This window comes from Salmo trutta, chromosome 7 (assembly GCF_901001165.1).
Source record: "Salmo trutta chromosome 7, fSalTru1.1, whole genome shotgun sequence".
NCBI lineage: Eukaryota > Metazoa > Chordata > Actinopteri > Salmoniformes > Salmonidae > Salmo > Salmo trutta.
The window spans coordinates 33,911,880-33,934,003 of NC_042963.1; the positions used below are offsets into that span (position 1 = coordinate 33,911,880).

At 41.4% G+C, this 22,124-nt stretch overlaps 1 protein-coding gene across 4 annotated transcripts in view; it reads left to right on the forward strand.

The window, feature by feature from the left end:
- The window catches only part of fbxl13 (F-box and leucine-rich repeat protein 13), a 39,564-nt gene that overhangs the window by 12,494 nt on the left and 4,946 nt on the right, over positions 1–22,124 (forward strand). For all 4 annotated transcript variants that reach the window (XM_029758670.1, XM_029758672.1, XM_029758671.1 and 1 more), the window contains exons 5-11: positions 323–477; positions 1,225–1,334; positions 1,995–2,099; positions 6,035–6,130; positions 6,350–6,485; positions 17,063–17,115; positions 21,116–21,216. In XM_029758670.1, the coding sequence (XP_029614530.1) occupies positions 323–477; positions 1,225–1,334; positions 1,995–2,099; positions 6,035–6,130; positions 6,350–6,485; positions 17,063–17,115; positions 21,116–21,216 (756 nt within the window). The remainder of the gene's footprint in view (positions 1–322; positions 478–1,224; positions 1,335–1,994; positions 2,100–6,034; positions 6,131–6,349; positions 6,486–17,062; positions 17,116–21,115; positions 21,217–22,124) is intronic.

Sequence of the window (22,124 nt, forward strand, 5' to 3'; positions counted from 1 at the left end):
TCAGTATCTAGTATCACTGACAGCTTTTGTCTAGCAAACATATGCTGCTTTCTGAATAGCTGAGTATATGGGGGGAATAGCTCATTGAGGAAGTGAAACATTTTAAGGTGTTGCAGATATAAATATAGTGTTTAGAACAATCAGAGACTTCAATTCAACAAAATAACTGAGGCACATATACTGTAGGTCTATTCTTACCCCTATTGAATGAAAACGCCCTTGGTTCATGTTCTACCCCGCTGAATGAATGAAGGTGTACAGGATCAGTCCTACCTGCCAGCTCACTGAATTAATGATGGTTGTGTTTTGTGGGCGCCGGCAGGGCGTGGAAAAGGTTCATCTGGAATAAGCGGAAGGAGGCCAGGGAGTTGACGCTGAAGATGGAGACAGCTGAGAGGCACTACATACAGAGGGGCCTGAGGGTCGCACTCTGCAAGTGGGTGGAGTGGGTACAGGTCTGCAAGAGAAGGCAGAACGGTAGGCATCTACTATTGGCATGTGTTGCAGAGTCATTGATATAGCCTACAGAGTTACTGTAGGGAAAGTACAGTTTAAGCATCTGGAATTTTAATGGGGGCAATTTTGGCACCTTAGAAGATATTTAAATTTGGGTTCAAATAGTTTACCAAACTGTAGGCCCATCTATGACTCTAATGTATATTTATGCATTACTGTCAGAGCATTACTTGTCTGACCTCAGTTCATTCATGTGCTTCAGTACAGAAAAAAAACAACTAAGTTATGCTTTAGTATCCATGTGAGTAACCTGTATGTGTGAATCACCTGTCTTTTGCAAAGCTTCAGAATACAGTATGAGAACATAGTTCTGAAAACAGCATGGCTTGTTTTTGGTCAGTTATGTTAAGTGGGTCAGCTGAAAGTCATTAGCTAATAATATATATCCAGACTAGTCTCTGCTATTAGTTTAACTGATTTATGCTTTGACTAACTATGACTATTTATAGTCGTACTCTGTATCATGACCGTTGTCTTTTAAAAAGCTGTCAGGATGTTTTGCATTATGAATGACTGTATACAGATCATTTTTACTTTGGGTGTCCCTGACTCAGTTATGCTTATTGAGTTAAAGTGTTGGTATAAAATACAGTTGCAACATCCATGTTTCTACTAAAAAGTTTTTTCCACAAATATATGATTTTTCTTCAGTATATTATTCACATTTTCATGCAGGACATGTATAATGCTTGTGTGTTTTCCTCTTAGATGCCATGAAGAAGATCCAGCGAGTGTGGAATGCTATCCACTGTAAGATTGTCATAGGTGCTTGGCGCTATGTGGTGCAGGACTCAAAACGGACAAAGGAGTACTTTGAGGTATGACTAGACAAGATTAATCTGATTAGTATTTACTGTATACCAATTAAGAATTAGATTTTTTTATTTAACCTTTATTTTGACTTGGTGTCAATGCTGAGACCAAGGTCTCTTTTCCAGATGAGCCCTGTTTAGCACAACAACAATACACATCAAAATACAATATACCCATTAAATTACACATCAATATTAACATTCAAATACACATTATTATGCTCAATACATGAAAAGCAAAACACAATCATAAAAAACAACACCTTCTTCAGTAAAATGGTCTCCTAACAGCCTTAAAGGGTACAATTATTCCTATTTTAAAGTGCATTGGAGATCATTCCACACATAAGGTGCAAAATGACTAAAAGCAGATCTACCAGAGTTAGCCATCCCTGAGACCGGGGCTGGTATCTCTTGCATATATAAGTTAACAAGGTAAGGTACGGCGGAAGTTTAAACAGGAGGGCTTGATAAACAAAAAGAGTGCAACGCATTGGTCTACGAGACTTCAGAGAGGGCCAGTCTACTTTCTGATACAGAGTGCAGTGATGTGTACTGAACCTATCGCCCGTAATAAAGCGTAGTGTGCTATAATAAACTGCGTCCCATGGCTTCAATACAGTGGCAGCTGCATTCATATAGACAATGTAATGTGTGTGTTGTCAGAGACTGGAGAATGGTCTGTTGGAGATGAGCAGTAAGGACTCTGACGTTGCCATTGGAGAGGGACATGACGGACTCTCACTGCTACCTTGCAAGCTCTCAATAAAGGTACTCCTCTCTCTCTCTCGCTCTTACTGTCTCCCTCATGCTCACTTGCTAAACCTGCCTCCTCTTCTTTCTCACCCTACATTCTTATGAGTCACATGTCCACCCCAGGTATCCTGAGTTTTCTTCTATAACTGTCAGATTCATTGTTTGTGAAGATTCCTAGCCTTCATGGGCAGTTAACCCTGAGGTCACCTCTATTGCATGCATCATGACTTATGATGACCCCAGTCCTTGTCCCTTCTAAGGCCACATGAGGGTGGTTCCATATGATTTCAGTCACTTTCTGAATGCACCTCTTTTGATTTGAACAAAACCTTCCATAGATGTTTGTCCATGGTAGAACCACAAAGATGGTTGAAGGTCCACACATCAGAGAATGTTGACTTGAATGGGAATACACATTGTTTTGAATTAAACTGTCAGTCTTCCATAGGAAACCTATTGAAATCACAGAAGTATAGATAAAAGAATAGACATTCCCATTCAAGTTGACATTCAATGGTGGGTGGACTGGCAGCCATCTTTCTGGTAGTAATTGAAACGTCAATTTAAATATCAGTTGTGTACCAGCTGATAGGCAGAATCTACCACACACCCAAAGCTGATTTGTGATGGTGCTGTAGGCAAAAGGCAAAACTGGAGAAACAGGAAAAAGTCTCTGCACACTACGAAATATATTTTAATTATAGCTGAGCAGTGAGTCAAAGGTAATTACAGACCTGTGGTAATCGAAAGTACCCAAAAGGGCCACTAGATGTCATAATATCATATAGAAATACAGGACACAACAGAACATGTTATACTGAAGATGTATTTCTAACAGAACACAACATGTACCCAACATTGTTTCTCCAACGACCCTCTCCAACCAGCTAAATTGCAGTGGTCTGAAGGGAGAGGTCCATTCTATGAATTTAGTTTCTATGATTGAAATGACACCCACCCTGTATTCAAGAGAATGCTGTGTCTCAACCAATGACGAGCACAACGCAAACACTTAAGACAATGTAAAATAGGGTCTATACTACAACATATGTGAAAATGAAAAAAAATATCTGAGTTTTCCTGTGTTAAGAGAATTTATGTTAAAGGTTAAGAAATGACTTCATTTTTATAAATAAAAAATAAATACAAATTCAGTAAATTATTAAATAGTTTGACAACCCTGTTTGTAAGCTTTCAAATGATATCAAACTCAACCCTTTATATTTTTCAGTGATGAAGATACGGAAGTCTCATGGTAGGGTGAGGTATGCAAAATGGGTCAACTTTGAGCACCTCTATTCCTGAATGTTTAGGCTTTCTGGTCCAAAACGTCACTTTCTGACCACTTCTAGAATGGGCAAACATGTTCGGAAGGTTTCGTTAAAGGCCCAGTGCAGTCAAACTTGATTTACCTGTGTTTGATGTTTCCACATTGAGGTTGGACTAATACTGTGAAATTTTGAAAATTATGATAATGCACTTTTAGTGTAAGAGCTGTTTGAAAAGACCGCCTGAAATTTCTGCCTGTTTTGGTGGGATGGAGTTGTGGCCTGCCTGGTGACATCACCAGGCGGAATATTAGTTAATAGACTAATAAGAAAGTGAGTTCCAAACCTCTCTGCCACTAACAGCTAGTTTTCAGTTCTTTGTCTGTTTTGTCTGTGACCACCCCTGTAGGCATCTAGCAGTTATGGCTTATTTCTTGGCAGTGATTACTATGCTGTTTTTATCAAACATCTCGCCCAAGAAATATTACTGGGACATGACTATGTTTCGGAAAGAAGCACAGCTCCTAAATGCTTTGTTGACATTCAGTATTTTTTTGTCTGTTTTGTAAAGGCAAAATCAAAATAATTGTGGGAAAATAGCAAGAGGAATGGGGGCAGAGAGATTGTTCTGCAGTCTTTTCTTCATATGAAATGGATTCAGATTAACTCACAATCGCATTGCAAAGGGCATAAATGGTATGGGTGAAACGTTTGAATTGACTTGTAGTAAATCAAGGCCTACAGTGGGGGAAAAAAGTAATTGATCCCCTGCTGATTTTGTACGTTTGCCCACTTACAAAGAAATGATCAGTCTATAATTTTAATGGTAGGTTTATTTGAACAGTGAGAGACAGAATAACAACAAAAAAATCCAGAAAAACGCATGTCAAAAATTGTATAAAATGATTTGCATTTTAATGAGGGAAATAAGTATTTGACCCCTCTGCAAAACATGACTTAGTACTTGGTGGCAAAACCCTTGTTGGCAATCACAGAGGTCAGACGTTTCTTGTAGTTGGCCACCAGGTTTGCACACATCTCAGGAGGGATTTTGTCCCACTCCTCTTTGCAGATCTTCTCCAAGTCATTAAGGTTTCGAGGCTGACGTTTGGCAACTCGAACCTTCAGCTCCCTCCACAGATTTTCTATGGGATTAAGGTCTGGAGACTGGCTAGGCCACTCCAGGACCTTAATGTGCTTCTTCTTGAGCCACTCCTTTGTTGCCTTGGCCGTGTGTTTTGGGTCATTGTCATGCTGGAATACCCATCCACGACCCATTTTCAATGCCCTGGCTGAGGGAAGGAGGTTCTCACCCAAGATTTGACAGTACATGGCCCCGTCAAATGATGCGGTGAAGTTGTCCTGTCCCCTTAGCAGAAAAACACCCCCAAACCATAATGTTTCCACCACCATGTTTGACGGTGGAGATGGTGTTCTTGGGGTCATAGGCAGCATTCCTCCTCCTCCAAACACGGCGAGTTGAGTTGATGCCAAAGAGCTCCATTTTGGTCTCCTCTGACCACAACACTTTCACCAGTTGTCCTCTGAATCATTCAGATGTTCATTGGCAAACTTCAGACGGGCATGTATATGTATTCTTGAGCAGGGGGACCTTGAGGGCCCTGCAGGATTTCAGTCCTTCACGGCGTAGTGTGTTATCAATTGTTTTCTTGGTGACTATGGTCCCAGCTGCCTTGAGATCATTGACAAGATCCTCCCGTGCAGTTCTGGGCTGATTCCTCACTGTTCTCATGATCATTGCAACCCCACGAGGTGAGATCTTGCATGGAGCCCCAGGCCGAGGGATTTTGCCAGTTCTTTTGTGTTTCTTCCATTTGCGAATAATCACACCAAATGTTGTCACCTTCTCACCAAGCTGCTTGGCGATGGTCTTGTAGCCCATTCCAGCCTTGTGTAGGTCTACAATCTTGTCCCTGACATCCTTGGAGAGCTCTTTGGTCTTGGCCATGGTGGAGAGTTTGGAATCTGATTGATTGATTGCTTCTGTGGACAGGTGTCTTTTTTACAGGTAACAAGCTGCGGTTAGGAGCACTCCCTTTAAGAGTGTGCTCCTAATCTCAGCTCGTTACCTGTATAAAAGACACCTGGGAGCCAGAAATCTTTCTGATTGAGAAGGGGTCAAATACTTATTTCCCTCATTAAAATGCAAATCAATTTCTAACATTTTTGACATGCGTTTTTCTCAATATTTTTGTTGTTATTCTGTCTCTCACTGTTCAAATAAACCTACCATTAAAATTATAGACTGATCCTTTCTTGATCCTTTCAGTGGGCAAACGTACAAAATCAGCAGGGGATCAAATACTTTTTTCCCCCCACTGTATGCTGCAGTGTTGTGTTGCGAATGAAAAGTGGTAGATGTGTCATCAGATTTTTTGGTTTTGGTAAAATCTGACATTGTTCTGAAATGACACCCAATAGCCTTGTAGTTAATTTGATAGGAAATAGGGTATACTTTCAGATGCAGCCATGCATAACATCTTTCAACACCAGATTGACTGAACAGTTGCTATGGCAGTGGTCACTAACCCAGGTCCTGGAGAGCTACAAGCTAGGTCGTAAAAATATCTCTATCTTCAAAGATAGACACACCTACAGGGTGTGTAGGTTCCAGTGCTGGGTTGGTGACAACTGTTCCATCATAGTATTCTGTTTGGTCAGGTCTTCCAGAGTCTAGACGTAGGAGACCTGCTGAAATGTGCAGAAGTGTGTCGGACCTGGAAGGCCATCGCTCAGTCCTGCTCACTGTGGAGTCGGGTCAGTATAGCACACACTCACACACACCACAATCACAGGTACTGAAATTACCATAAACATTTAATGTAACATTAACACATTTTTGTCAGTGATTTAACTCTTATGTCTACTACATGTTCCACGGTGCTTTCAGGTCTAATATATCCCTTGTGTATTGTTACCTGTTGAGTCCGGATGTGTCCTGTAATGTTTCCTCCAACGTTTGTCTCTGAATGACAGATCAGTTTCTCTGTGGAGAGGGACTGGATCACAGACCGCATCGTGGAACAGATCCTACAGAAGTACCGGCCGTTTGTAGTTCACCTTAACATGCGTGGATGCACCTCTCTACAGTGGCCCAGCTTCAAATGTATCAGTGAGTACTAGCATACACACACAGACATACACACACACGCATGGGTGTAAAGATTACATACCTGCACGCAAGCGTATGCACACACACTAACACACATACAACAAAAAACGCACAATTACGTAAATGTGATTGTTTCATTTCACAGCTACATGTACGTTCAAATTACTCTACCAATATAACATTTCTGTCATCTCTCAATCATCTGAAAAAAACAGCACTGACAAAGCAAGAACAACAATATTAAAACAAAGTTAGTTTCACCATCTGATACAGACAAAATTTAAATGATCTATAAAATAAGACTAAAACGTATTTAAAGAGCCACTGAACACACTGATTGGCACGTGTTTTTCTGTTGCTCATTAGAAAAACAAGATTTCAGTCTTGGAGGTGTTTCCAGCCCGATTCCGTGTTTGGTTAATTATGTTATTCCCCCAACCCTATTTCACTTCTTCAAAATCTCCAGAATGAACGTAAGATAACTCTCAAAAATCTGTAAATAATTTTTATGTTTTTGCCGAGGATGTTTTAGTTGCGCAATTTTACATCTACAGTTGAAGTCGGATTTACATAAACTTAGATTGGAGTCATAAAACTCATTTTTCAACCCCTCCACAAATTTCTTGTTAACAAACGATAGTTTTGGCAAGTTGGTTAGGACATCTACTTTGTGCATGACACAAGTAATTTTTCCAACAATTGTTTACAGACAGATTATTTCACTTATAATTCACTGTATTACAATTCCAGTGGGTCAGAAGTTTACATACACTAAGTTGACTGTGCCTTTAAACAGCTTGGGAAATTCCAGAAAATTATATCATGGCTTTAGAAGCTTCTGATAGGCTAATTGACATAATTTGAGTCAATTGGAGGTGTACCTGTGGATGTATTTCAAGGGCTACCTTCAAACTCAGCGCCTCTTTGCTTGACATCATGGGAAAATCAAAAGAAATCGCTCAGAAAAAAGATTGTAGACCTACACAAGTCTGGTTCATCCTAGGGAGAATTTCCAAACGCCTGAAGGTACCACGTTCATCTGTACAAACAAAAGTAGGCAACTATAAACACCATGGGACCACGCAGCCGTCATACCGCTCAGGAAGAAGACGCGTTCTGTCTCCTAGAGATGAACGTACTTTGGTGCGAAAAGTGCAAATCAATCCCAGAACAACAGCTAAGGACCTTGTGAAGATGATGGAGGAAACAGGTACAAAAGTATCTATATCCACAGTAAAACTAGTCCTATATCGACATAACCTGAAAGGCCGCTCAGCAAGGAAGAAGCCACTGCTCTAAAACCGCCATAAAAAAGCCAGACTACGGTTCGCAATTGTACATGGTGACAAAGATCGTACTTTTTGGAGAAATGTCCTCTGGTCTGATGAAACAAAAATAGAATTGTTTGGCCATAATGACTATCGTTATGTTTGGTCGAAAAAGGGGGAGGCTTGCAGGCTGGGGGTGCTTTGCTGCAGGAGGGACTGGTGCACTTCACAAAATAGATGGTGTCATGAGGCAGGAAAACTATGTGGATATATTAAAGCAACATCTCAAGACTTCAGTCAGGAAGTTAAAGCTTGGTCGCAAATGGGTCTTCCAAAAGGACAATGACCCAAAGCATACTTCCAAAGTTGTGGCAAAATGGCTTAAGGACAACAAAGTCAAGGTATTGGAGTGGCCATCACAAAGCCCTGACCTCAATCCCATAGAAAATGTGTGGGCAGAACTGAAAAAGTGTGTGCGAGCAAGGAGGACTACAAACCTGATTCAGTTACACCAGCTCTGTCAGGAGGAATGGGGCAAAATTCACCCAACTTATTGTGGGAAGCTTGTGGAAGGCTACCCAAAACGTTTGACCCAAGTTAAACAATTTAAAGGCAATGCTACCAAATACTAATTGAGTGTATGTAAACTTCTGATCCACTGGGAGTGTGATGAAAGAAATAAAAGCTGAAATAAATCATTCTCTACTATTATTCTGACATTTCACATTGTTAAAATAAAGTGGTGATCGTAACTGACCTAAGACAGGGAATTTTTACTAGGATTAAATGTCAGGAATTGTGAAAAACTGAGTTTAAATGTAATTGGCTAAGGTGTATGTAAACTTCCGACTTCAACTGTAACTAAGGTGTTTGGTGCAGTATTTCTCAAGTAAAACAATGCAGGACGTGTTGTCCTGCTGAGCAGGTCTGTCTATTATATTGGATAGAGAGCAGTCACCACAGTTGTTCACCCCATGTTAGTGGGCAAATGGACATTGTCAAATCAAAACCCAAATTTCATTTACCTGTTGTAACGCATGGATTTTCCAAATTCTGTTTTTGACGAGACTTTATGACCAAAATTTTCCTATTTACACTTTGTAGTCAAGTTTGACACTAGAATAACTGTTTCTGATTCATATCAATGCCGTTTTCAAAGGGATTCATTGCTTTTTAAAGGCAGTCGCTCTTTAAAGATGTTTAAGACGTCAGTCATTCCATCCTTCGGTGGTTGTTTAATTCAATCTAGTGATGCAGTATTTCGGCGGTCCTTTCAGAAGTGCCGGCTCCACCTCCTCCTCCTCTAGCTCCTCCTCTAGCTCCCCCTGCAACACCATAGCTGTGTTCCACAACTCCGGATCTGTCTGGCCGTAATCTTTCTGGCCGTATTCTGTCTGATTGTGTTCTGTCTGGCCGCAGGCTCTGTTGTAGGAGTGGACGCAAACCTCCACACTCTTTCCTCCAAGTTTGGGAGGGGGGTGGCACAGCAGGCCAGAGTGGGTCACCCCTGGGTGCAGATGTAGCCAGTACACCAGGTAGTGGATGCTGGAATGTTGATTTATTTATTTCATGGTTTATTTACGAGGGACAGGGGATTTTGAACCATTGACACATTGAATGATCCATGGTCAAATGCATTGTACCCATAATGCGTTAGTTTTTAGCTAATGTTAATAGTAGTACTACCCACCTGTAGTTACAGACCCAGGGGTTTCCCCCCAGCCTTAGCAGGGACAGGAAATAGAGGTCTTCTAGAACGCCATAGTTAAAGAAGTACAGGCTGTTGTTGGACTGGTCAGACTCACGAAGGTGGAGGAGGCCAGACAGGTAGGCTGAGAGAGAGAGAGAGAGAGAAGGAGAGGAAATCATTATTATCATCAATAGTAAGGTCAAACTAATAATTTCTTCCCTTTTTAAGTACTTCCAAAACTGTCCTGTGGACGAGCATTATACAATTAATTCAAAACAGAACGTTCATATGTTTCTCATGGCTATCATAGTGAATAGTAAACATATGGTTGTCATTGATCTATGGATTTGGAATATTCTACCCCTCAGGGCCTTGAGATGTGGCCTCTCTGACTCTCACACATTAGAGGTTGATAATCAGGCTTTGTCTCTGTCTCTCTGTGTCTCTCTGTCTCTCTCTCGCCATCACACACACACACACACACACACACACACACACACACACACACACACACACACACACACCTGTGTCTATGTCTTCCAGGTTGTTGTGTCTGAGATTGAGTGACCTCAGGCTGCTTGCCTCCACAAAGACTCTGGCCATTGGGCGCCGGAGGGAATTTTGGGACAGGTCCATGTGAACCATCTCCCCTGGGATGTCTGCAGGAACCTCAGTCAGATCTAAAGACAGAGAAGGGGGGGGGGGGGTGATAACAGAGAGAGTTTATGGGTGATAGTCAGTCTCTGTAAATAGTTTTTCAAAATAGTTTTTCCTCTTTAACAGATCGGCATGGAAGAAGATAACTATAGTTAAAAAAAACTCATCCTGGAAGAGGGACAGATGGACAAAAAACTGTCAGAGGGACAGTTTGAAACTCTGTCCTCTGCTTGTCTGTGTGATGCATCTGCTGGGACCCTGACAATGGCTCAGTCCTGGGTTTAAACTTGTACTGGTTCAGTTTATTACCAAATTAAATTAAGCCATTGTTTTGTTATTGTTTCAGAGGGACTGTATTCTGTTAATGCGTCTGATTTATTAGGTACACCCATATAGTACTGGGTTGGACCCGCCTTTGCCTCCAGAACAGCCTGAGTTCTTCTGGGCATGGAAATGTTAGTCAGTTGGTATCAAGGGACCAAACGTGTGCCAGGAAACATTCCCCACAACATTACACCACCACCACCAGCCTGTACTGTTGACACCAGACAGAATGGAACCATGGACTACTGCTGCTTACGCCAAATCCTGCCTTTGTCATCAGCATGATGCAATAGGAACAAGGATTCGTCGGACCAGGCAATGTTTTTCCACTCCTTAATTTTCCAGTGTTGGTGATCACTTCTTCTTGTTTTTAGCTGATAGGAGTGGAACCCGGTGTGGTGGCCTGCTGCAATAGCACATCCATGACAAAGACTGACGAGTTGTGGGTTCCGAGATGCCGTTCTGCACACCACTGTTGTACTGCGGCGTTATTTGCCTGTTTGTGGCCCGCCTGTTAACTTGCATTCTCCTTCAACCTCTCATCAATGAGCTGTTTTCGCCAACAGGACTGCCGCTGACTGGATATTTTTGTTTGTCTCACCATTCTCATTAAACCCTAGACACTGTCGTGCGTGAAAAAGCCCAGGAGGCTAGTCGTTTCTGAGATATTGGAACCGGCATGCCTGGCACCAATGATCATGCCATGCTCATAGTTACTTAGGTCACTCGTTTTGCCTATTCTAACATTCAATTGAAACTACCTGAATGCCTTGATGCCTGTCTGCCTGCTTTTTATATAGCAAGTCACGGCCATGTGACTCACTGTGTGCAGTAGCACACCATTTTCGTGATCGGGGGGTGTATCTAATAAACTGGCCACTGAGTGTATACAGAGTGAGAGTGGGGGAAGAGAGTTGATGTCTCTAGCTCTGTCGAGTGGCGCAGCGGTCTAAGGCACTGCATCTCAGTGCAAGAGGTGTCACTACAGTCCCGGGTTCAAATCCAGGCTGTATCACATCCGGTCCCATAAGGCAGCGCACAGTTGGCCCAGCGTCGTCCAGGTTTGGCCCGGGTAAGTCGTCATGGTAAATAAGAATTGTTTTCTTAACTGACTTGCCTAGTTAAATAAAGGTTAAATGTTTTTTTTTAAATGAATCCTTGGAGGAATGGGGTTTGTCATTCCTGTGGCGTGACGTGGCCTATGAGATATAAAAAAAACACATCTGTCACACAAACTCACATGTACACACACTTACTCGTGTTTTCGTTCTAACCTGCTTGCCGATGTAATTATGGTAATCCACATCTGAAGGGAATTTTCAGAGAAACACAAACATGAGTCTGGACAAAAACATGCTCAGAGACATAAACCTTTAATAACTCTCTACAGTCTAAGCCCTGTCTAAGCCGGGGGAGGGGTGGGAAGGGGTTCTACTAAGCTATATGAAATTGTTTTAAGAAGGATAATTTACTGTACCAGTCAAAAGGTTGGACACACCTACTCATACCAGGGTTTTTATATTTATTATTTTCTACATTGTAGAATAATAGTGAAGACATCAAAACTAGGAAATAACACATAAAGAATCATGTGTTAAACAAATCAAAATATATTTTATAATTGAGATTCTTCAAAGTAGCCACCCTTTGCTTTGATGACAGCTTTGCACACTTGGCATTCTCTCAACCAGCTTAATAAGGTGTGGAATGGAATGCATTTAAATTAACAGGTGTGCCTTGTTAAAAGTTCATTTGTGGAATTTCTTTCCTCCTTAATGTGTTTGAGACAATCAGTTGTGTTGTGACAAGGTAGAGGTGGTATACAGAGGATATGTCACACCCTAATCAGTTTCACCTGTCCTCATTATTGTCTCCACCCCCTCCAGGTATCGCTTGTTTTCCCCATCGTATTTATCCCTGTGTTTCCTGTCTCTGTGTTAGTTCATCTTGTATGTTCCAAGTCAACCAGCGTTTTTCCCCCGTACTCCTGCCTTTGCTAATCTCTTTTTTCTAGTCCTCACAGTTTTGACCCTTGCATATTCTGGACTCTGTACCTGCCTGCCTGACCATTCTGCCTGCCTTGACCATGAGCCTTTCTGCCACTCTGTACCTCCTGGACTCTGATCTGGTTTTTACCTTTTGCCTGTCCACAATCATTCTCTTGCCTACTCCTTTTGGATTATTAAACATTGTAAGACTCCAACCATCTGCTTCCTGTGTCTGCATCTGGGTTTCGCCTTGTCTCATGATAGGATAGCCCTATTTGGTAAAAGACCAAATCCATATTATGGCAAGAACAGCTTAAATAAGCAAAGATAAACAACAGTCCATCATTACTTTAAGACATGAAGGTCAGTCAATACAGAAAACTTCTAGAACTTTGAATGCAAAACCCATCAAGCGCTATGATGAAACTGGCTCTCATGAGGACTGCCACAGGAAAGGAAGACCCAGAGTTACCTCTGCTGCAGAGGATACGTTTATTAGAGTTACCAGCCTCCGATATTGCAGCCCAAATAAATGCTTTGGAGTTCAAGTAACAGACACATCTCAACATCAACTGTTCAGAGGAGACTGCCTGAATCAGGCCTTCATGGTCAAATTGCTACAAAGAAACCACTACTAAGGACACCAATAAGAAGAGACTTGCTCGGGCCAAGAAACACGAGCAATGGACATTAGACCGGTGGAAATTTGTCCTTTGGTCTGGAATCCAAATTTTAGATTTTTGGTTCTAACTGCCGTGTCTTTGTGAGACGCGATGTGGGTGAACGGATGATCTCCGCATGTGTATTTCCCACTGTAAAGCATGGAGGAGGAGGTGTTAGGGTGTGGGAGTGCTTTGCTGGTGATACTGTCTGTGATTTATTTAGAACTCAAGGCACACTTAACCAGCATGGCTACCACAGCATTCTGCAGCTATACGCCATCCCATCTGGTTTGGACTTAGTGGGACTGTCATTTGTTTTTCAACAGGACAATGACCCAACACACCTCCAGGCTGTGTAAGGGCTATTTTACCAAGAAGGAGAGTGATGTAGTGCTGCATCAGATGACCTGGCCTCCACAATCCCCAAACCTCAACCCAATTGAGATGGTTTGGGATGAGTCAGACCGCAGAGTGAAGGAAAAGCAGCCAGCAAGTGCTCAGCATATGTGGGAACTCCTTCAAGACTGTTGGAAAAGCATTCCCGATGAAGCTGGTTGAGAGAATGCCAAGAGTGTGCAAAGCTGTCATCAAGGCAAAGGGTGGCTATTTGAAGAATCTCCAGTATAAAATATATTTGGATTTGTTTAACAGTTGTTTGGTTACTACATTATTACATATGTTATTTCATAGTTTTGATGTCTTCACTATTATTCTACAATGTAGAAAATAGTACAAATAAAGAAAAACCCTTGAGTTAGTAGGTGTTCTAAAATATTTGACTGGTAGTGTAGATAGTTAGGTAAAGATCAGACTACCACAGTGCAACCATTTTACTCACATATGCGCCTAAATATTTTGCTGTGCGACCTGGAATTTTAATTGAGGAGCACCCGTAACCGTATCCGTGCCCTCCATGACGGGGTCTTTTCTGGCTTCGAGGGCTTGATAAGTCTGGGCCTGCAGCAGAACCGGATCTCAGTGTTGGAGGAGGGTGTGTTCCTGGGCCTGACCCGCCTCGCCATCCTCCTGCTGCAGCACAACCGTCTGGGCATGCTCAGCGAGGAGGCGCTCATCCCCATGCCAGCCCTGCGCTACCTGCGTCTCCATGACAACCCCTGGACTTGCCACTGCACACTTGACAGTCTGGTTCGCACCCTACACGTGCCCAGCAACCCAGGTGGGTGGGACTGGAACATGTCACAGGGTTCAACAGATGTGTCCCAAATTATGTCAGTTGGTATTGGTAGAAATTAGTGCACTATACTTCATATGAAGGACAGAGGAGGGTTGCAGGTTGACAGTGTCTGATATGATGGGATTCAGCTGCTTTCCCTGCAAAGAGGGAGAGAGGGCAGGAGAGAGGGGGAAAGATGGAGTAGGGAGAGATCGAGTGACTGGGAAAGAGAGAAAGTGGACAGAATCTAAACAAATGATGACATCGAAGTAATTGTCTAGTGAAAATCTCACTTTTAAAAGTTCATATTCTGTTAACTTATACCCAAATAATGTTGTTGACTCATTCTATACTCGTATTTGTGGCCAAAGCATAAATTAGAGAAAAAAACATACAAATGGTTCCTATTACCTTATAGAGGATGACGTCATCCTCCTGAGGAGAATGAGCTGGCCAATCAGCGGTCTACTTGCATGAATATTTTTAATGACTGGTATACACCCACACCATTCTGTTGTTCAAATCAAATTTTATTTGTCACATATACATGTTTAGAAGGACACATGTTTAATTGGGATACACCTGCACCATTCCAACACAGAAAAGCTGCATTTTAACATACTTAATTACTATTTTCTGGAAGGAAACGATTTCACTGATATTGTAATTAATTATAGGTCTTATTTCATTTTTTATTTTTTTTTAATTTCACCTTTATTTAACCAGGTAGGCTAGTTGAGAACAAGTTCTCATTTGCAACTGCGACCTGGCCAAGATAAAGCATAGTAATTCGACACATACAACAACACAGAGTTACACATGGAATAAACAAAACATACAGTCAATAATACAGTAGAACAAAAGAAAACAAAAAGTCTATATTCAGTGAGTGCAAATGAGGTAAGTTAAGGCAATAAATAGGCCATGGTGGCGAAGTAATTACAATTTTGCAATTAAACACTGGAATGGTAGATGTGCAGAAGATGAATGTGCAAGTAGAGATACTGGGGTGCAAAGAAGCAAGATAAATAAATAACAGTATGGGGATGAGGTAGGTAGATAGATGGGCTATTTACAGATGGGCTATGTACAGGTGCAGTGATCTGTGACCTGCTCTGACAGATGGTGCTTAAAGCTAGCGAGGGAGATATGAGTCTCCAGCTTCAGAGATTTTTGCTGTTCGTTCCAGTCATTGGCAGCAGAGAACTTGAAGGAAAGACGACCAAAGGGGGAATTGGCTTTGGGGGTGACCAGTGAGATATACCTGCTGGAGCGTGTGCTGTGGGTGGGTGCTGCTATGGTGACCAGTGAGCTGAGATAAGGCGGGGCTTTACCTAGCAGAGACTTGTAGATGACCTGTAGCCAGTGGGTTTGGCGACGAGTATGAAGCGAGGGCCAACCAACAAGAGCGTACAGGTCGCAATGGTGGGTAGTGTATGGGGCTTTGGTGACAAAACGGATGGCACTGTGATAGACTGCATCCAGTTTGTTGAGTAGAGTGTTGGAGGCTATTTTATAGATGACATCACCGAAGTCAAGGATCGGTAGGATGGTCAGTTTTACGAGGGTATGTTTGGCAGCATGAGTGAAGGATGCTTTGTTGCGATATAGGAAGCCGATTCTAGATTTAATTTTGGATTGGAGATGCTTAATGTGAGTCTGGAAAGAGAGTTTACAGTCTAACCAGACACCCAGGTATTTGTAATTGTCCACGTATTCTAAGTCAGAGCCGTCCAGAGTAGTGATGCTGGACGGGCGAGCAGGTGCGGGCAGTGATCGATTGAATAGCATGCATTTAGTTTTACTTGCGTTTAAGAGCAGTTGGAGGCCACGGAAGGAGAGTTGTAGCATTGAAGCTCGTCTGGAGGTTAGTTAACACAGTGTCCAAAGAGGGGTCAGAAGTATACAGAATGGTGTCGTCTGTGTAGAGGTGGATCAGAGAATCACCAGCAGCAAGAGCAACATCATTGATAGAAATCTAAAACCACTGGAGAGTTACTTTGAAGCATCACAATGATTAAATTGCAATATCTGGAATATTGTTTGATGTACATTCCTGCATTTAGCTTATTTAGCTTACAGTGTGTGACAGTAAGTTCAGTTGACAGCATGAAGTCAATGTGTGTGGGAGATAAATAACTAATAAATAACTCTCACATTGACCTGGTGACTTACATATACCACAGACCCCTCGCAAGCCAAGTAGTCAAGTCTAGGACCAAAAGGCTCCTTAACAGCTTCTACCCCCAAGCAATAAGACTGCTGAACAATTAATCAAATGGCCACCGGACCATTGACCCCTCCCTCCTACTTTGACCCCTACCTACATGTACAAATTACCTCTAATCTGTACCCCCTCACATTGACTCGGTACCGGTACCCCCTGTGTATAGCCTTGTTATTGTTATGTTATTGTCTTACTTTTTATTATTTTTCACTTTAGTTTATTTAGTAAATATTTTCTTAACTCTTCTTGAACTGCACTGTTGGTTAAGGGCTTGTAAGTAAGCATTTCACTGTAAGGTCTACACTTGTTGTATTCGGCACATGTGACAAATAAAGTTTGATTTGATTTGAAATACAGCGTTGTACTCTATCATTTATGGGCTTGTTGACTTTGAACCAAGTTCAAAGATGCTTTTCATATAAACGTCCTTAAATATTCCTCACAATCTGTGATTTGTTTGTTGGTGCGTGTTTATGTGCATTTGCACTCGAGTATATGATTTAAAATAAAGAACACACATCTGGAAACATCCTAATGTTTCTGCTGCTACTTTTCTGTCTCTCTCTTTGTATCCCTCTCTTTCCCAGGTGAATGCAGAAACCTACAGGAGCTGAACCTGTCAGAGTGTTTCAACATTAAAGTGAGTAATGGCCAGGTCTACTCACGGGTACAAACTACCCTCTTATCTTCCAGAAGTGAAATAAAACCCAACTGTAGAACAGAAGGGAAAAATTCAGCAAATCTCCCTTTCATCTTTAGTTGCTATGCGTTTCATTAATTCTGTCCATAGCAGTGATGGAATGGCACTGTTCTGAAGCTCATCACCACTCATAAAGAGAGAGTTGAAGTCAGATTATGAAATCAGGGCTCAGGTGGAGGGTGGAATTGCTTCTCGTATAATGTGATTTACAGTTACGATTCATCTCTACTGATTACACAACATTCTTCAAATAACATAAAATGCCTATGGATAATATGAACATTTTCTACATTAAACATTTTGTCAAGTGCCTTCACTTCAGAAAGTATTCATACCTTTTGACTTTTTCCACATTTTGTTGTGTTACAGCCTGAATTTAAAATGTATTATATTGAGATGTTGTGTCACTGGCCTACACACAATACCCCATCATTTCAAAGTGTAGTTATGTTTTTAGAAATGTTTACAAATTAATACAAAATATAAAGCTGAAATGTCTTGAGTTAATAAGTATTCAACCCCTTTGTTATGGCAGTGGTGTGTATTCATGCATACCAAGGGAAGCCAGGCTTCCCCAAATATTTGACCAGTAAAAACCAACAATTATATAATCACTTATCTTTCTGTTTTCATAATTTTCCATCAATTCGCAAGTGTCTGAATCTCACAGGAGAAATGGTCAGAGCGAGGTAAACAGCGCCCCTCTCTCTCAGTATGTGTAGCCCATGTGTCTGATGCTGTCTGGGATAAAGAGTATGACATATACTACTTGTTTTATACATATACTACTTGTTTTTGTAAGAAGTGTTGACATGTTGAATGCACCGAGGGGTCTGTTTAAACTACTGGCACACAGCTCAGACACCCATGCATATCCCACAAGTCATGCCAACAGAGGTCTCATCACAATCCCCAAATCAACAGACTATGGGAGGGGCACAGTACTACATAGAGCCATGACTACATGGAACTCTACTCCACATCAGACAACTGATGCAAGCAGTAGAATATATATAAAAAATATGATGCAAGCTAAAAAATCGATATAAAAAATACACCTTATGGAACAGCGGTGACTGTGAAGGGAGACACACACACAGGAACAGACATGCATATGCACACATGCTAGAACACACACACGTACAGTACGAGTCAAAAGTTTGGACACACCTACTCATTCCAGGATTTTTCTTTATTTTTACTATTTCTCAATTGTAGAATAATAGTGAAGACATCAAAACTATGAAATAACACATATGGAATCATGTAGTAACCAAAAAAAAACAAATCAAAATATATTTTAGATTTTAGATTCTTCAAAGTAGCCACCCTTTGCCTTGATGACAGTTTTGTACACTCTTGGCATTCTCTCAACCAGCTTCATGAGGTAGTCACCTGGAATGTATTTCAATTAACAGGTGTGCCTTGTTAAAAGTTAATTTGTGGAATTTATTTCCTTCTTAATACGTTTGAGACAATCAGTTGTGTTGTGACAAGGTAGGGGTGGTATACCGAAGATATCCCTATTTGGTAAAATACCAAGTCCATATTGTGGCAAGAACAGCTCAAATAAGCAAAGAGAAATGACAGTCCATCATTACTTTAAGACATGAAGGTCAGTCAATATGGACAATTTCAATAACTTTTTACGTTTCTTCAAATGCAGTCGCAAAAATCATCAAGCGCTATGATGAAACTGGCTCTTATGAGGACCGCCACAGAAAGGAAGACCCAGAGTTACCTCTGCTGCAGAGCATAAGTTCATTAGAGTTACAAGATTCAGAAATTGCAGCCCTGATAAATGCTTCACAGAGTTCAAGTAACAGATACATCTCAACATCAACTGTTCAGAGGAGACTGCGTTAATCAAGCCTTCATGGTCGAATTGTTGCAAAGAAACCACAGGACACCAATAAGAAGATGAGACTTGCTTAGGCCAAGAAACATGAGCAATTGACATTAGACTGGTGGAAACCTGTCCTTTGGTCTGATGAGTCTAAATGTTTGATTTTTGGTTCCAACCACTGTGTCTTTGTGAGACGCAGAGTAGGTGAACAGATGATCTCCGCATGTGGGGTTCCCACCATGAAGCATGGAGGAGGAGGTGTGATGATGTGGTGGTGCTTTGCTGGTGACACTGTCAGTGATTTATTTAGAATTCAAGGCACACTTAACCACCATGGCTACCACCATGGCTACCACAGCATTCTGCTGCAATACACCATCCCATCTGGTTTGCGCTTAGTGGGACTATCATTTGTTTTTCAACAGTACAATGACCCAAAACACTCTTCCAGGTTGTGTAAGGGCTATTTGACCAAGGAGAGGGATTGAGTGCTGCATCAGATGATCTGGCCTTCACAATCACTCGACCTCAACCCAATTGAGATGGTTTGGGATGAGTTGGACCACAGAGTGTGAAGGAAAAGCAGCCAACAAGTGCTCAGCATATGTGGGAACTCCTTCAAGATTGTTGGAAAAGCATTCCAGGTGAAGCTGGTTGAGAGAATGCCAAGAGTGTGCAAAGCTGTCATCAAGGCAAAGGGTGGCTACTTTGAAGAATCTAAAATCTAAAATAGTGAAGAGGCGACTCCGGGATGCTAGCCTTCTAGGCAGAGTTCCTCTGTCCAGTGTCTGTGTTCTTTTGCCCATCTTAATCTTTTATTTTTATTGGCCAGTCTGAGATATGGCTTTTTCTTTGCCACTCTGCCTAGAAGGCCAGCATCCCGGAGTCGCCTCTTCACTGTTGACGTTGAGACTGGTGTTTTGCGGGTACTATTTAATGAAGCTGCCAGTTAAGGACGTGTGAGGCGTCTGTTTCTCAAACTAATGTACTTGTCCTCCTGCTCAATTGTGCACCGGGGCCTCCCACTCCTCTCTCTATTCTGGTTAGAGACAGTTTGCTCTGTTCTGTGAAGGGAGTAGTGCACATCATTGTATGAGATCTTCAGTTTCTTGGCAATTTCTCCCGTGGAATAGCCTTCATTTCTCAGGACAAGAATTGACTGACGAGTTTCAGACAAAAGTTATTTGTTTCTGGACATTTTGAGCCTGTAACCGAACCCACAAATGCTGATGCTCCAGATACTCAACTAGTCTAAAGAAGGACAGTTTTATTGCTTCTTTAATTTGAACAACAGTTTTCAGCTGTACTAACATAATTGCAAAAGGCTTTTCTAATGATCAATTAGCCTTTTAAAATGATAAACTTGGATTAGCTAACACAACGTGCCATTGGAACATAGGAGTGATGGTTGCTGATAATGGACCTCTGTATGGCAATGCAGATATTCCCTAAAAAAATCAGCCATTTCCAGCTACAATAGTAATTTAAAACATTAACAATATATACATTGCATTTCTGATCAATTTGATATTATTTTAATGGTCCAAAAAATTGCTTTTCTTTCAAAAACATGGACATTTCTAAGTGAACCCAAACTTTTGAACTGTATTGTATGTAAATTAGATATTTATGTATTTCATTTTCAATAAATGGGAAAAAAATTCTGAAAACTTGTTTTCTCTTTGTCATTATGGAGTATTGCGTGTATATGGGTGAGGTAAAAAAATATATATATTTAATCAGGCTGTAATACAACAAAATGTGGAATAAGTCAAGGGGTACCAGGCTCATCTAGGTGGTTGCAGCTGTTGGTGATTTTCTTTACATGCCTTTAGCCACAGCTGAGTACCATGAAAAATATATTGTTGTTAGTTTAGTGGTCTTGTTTGTTTTTAGATTTGATTGGATAACACTGTCTATGAGATGTATAAAGAACTCTGAGGGCTCATTTGAATGTGCTATGAGCTGTTATGCATGCTTATATAGTCATATAATGCTATAATATGTGTGATATGTGATAGGACCAGAGGCACTATAAATGTAAAATACAGAGAGGGTTTGAATAAAATGTAGCCTTGTGTTGTCCTTCACCAGGATGAGATGGTGTGTATGATTCTAGAAGGCTGCCCCACTCTGCTCTACCTGAACCTGTCCTTCTCATATGTGGCCAATGGGACTCTCAGAGAGCTCTCCAGGTAAACACCCATAGACCACAGATACTCCAGTGATGGAAAATGTTTCCCATTTCATTAGAACACAGTGTAGGCACAGTAAAGCAGTTATTGTTTCATGTCCCAAACACCTTTTGGGTTAATGTCAGTTGCTGCTTTTACCACCTCTTGTCCGCAAAGCCATTATAAGGGCCTGTTATTGTTCCCTCTGTGCTGAAGTACCCATTGGCCCAAGCAGACAGAGCCTGTACTGTGTCTATCTCTGTCTGTCTCTTTCCCATCTCCTAATCTTAACCATTTGGGTCTCTCTCATCTCCTAAGCTTAACCATTTGGGTCTCTCTCATCTCCTAAACTTAACCATTTGGGTCTCTCTCTCATCTCCTAATCTAAACCATTTGGGTCTCTCTCTCATCTCCTAATCTAAACCATTTGGGTCTCTCTCTCTCTCATCTCCTAAGATTAACCATTTTGGTCTCTCTCTCTCATCTCCTAAGATTAACCATTTGAGTCTCTCTCTCATCTCCTAATCTAAACCATTTGGGTCTCTCTCTCATCTCCTAATCTTAACCATCTGGGTCTCTCTCTCTCTCATCTCCTAATCTAAACCATTTGGGTCTCTCTCTCATCTCCTTATCTTAACCATCTGGGTCTCTCTCTCATCTCCTAATCTTAACCATCTGGGTCTCTCTCTCTCATCTCCTAATCTAAACCATTTGGGTCTCTCTCTCTCATCTCCTTATCTTAACCATCTGGGTCTCTCTCTCATCTCCTAATCTTAACCATCTGGGTCTTTCTCTCTCTCTCTTTCTCTCTCTTCTGAATGGAAAATTGTCACTTAAATCCCAGGCCATAGCTATGACTCATGTCATAATCAGTTAGGATTACCCAATACTGTTATCCCAGTGATGTAGTGGGATTATGTGGCACGACG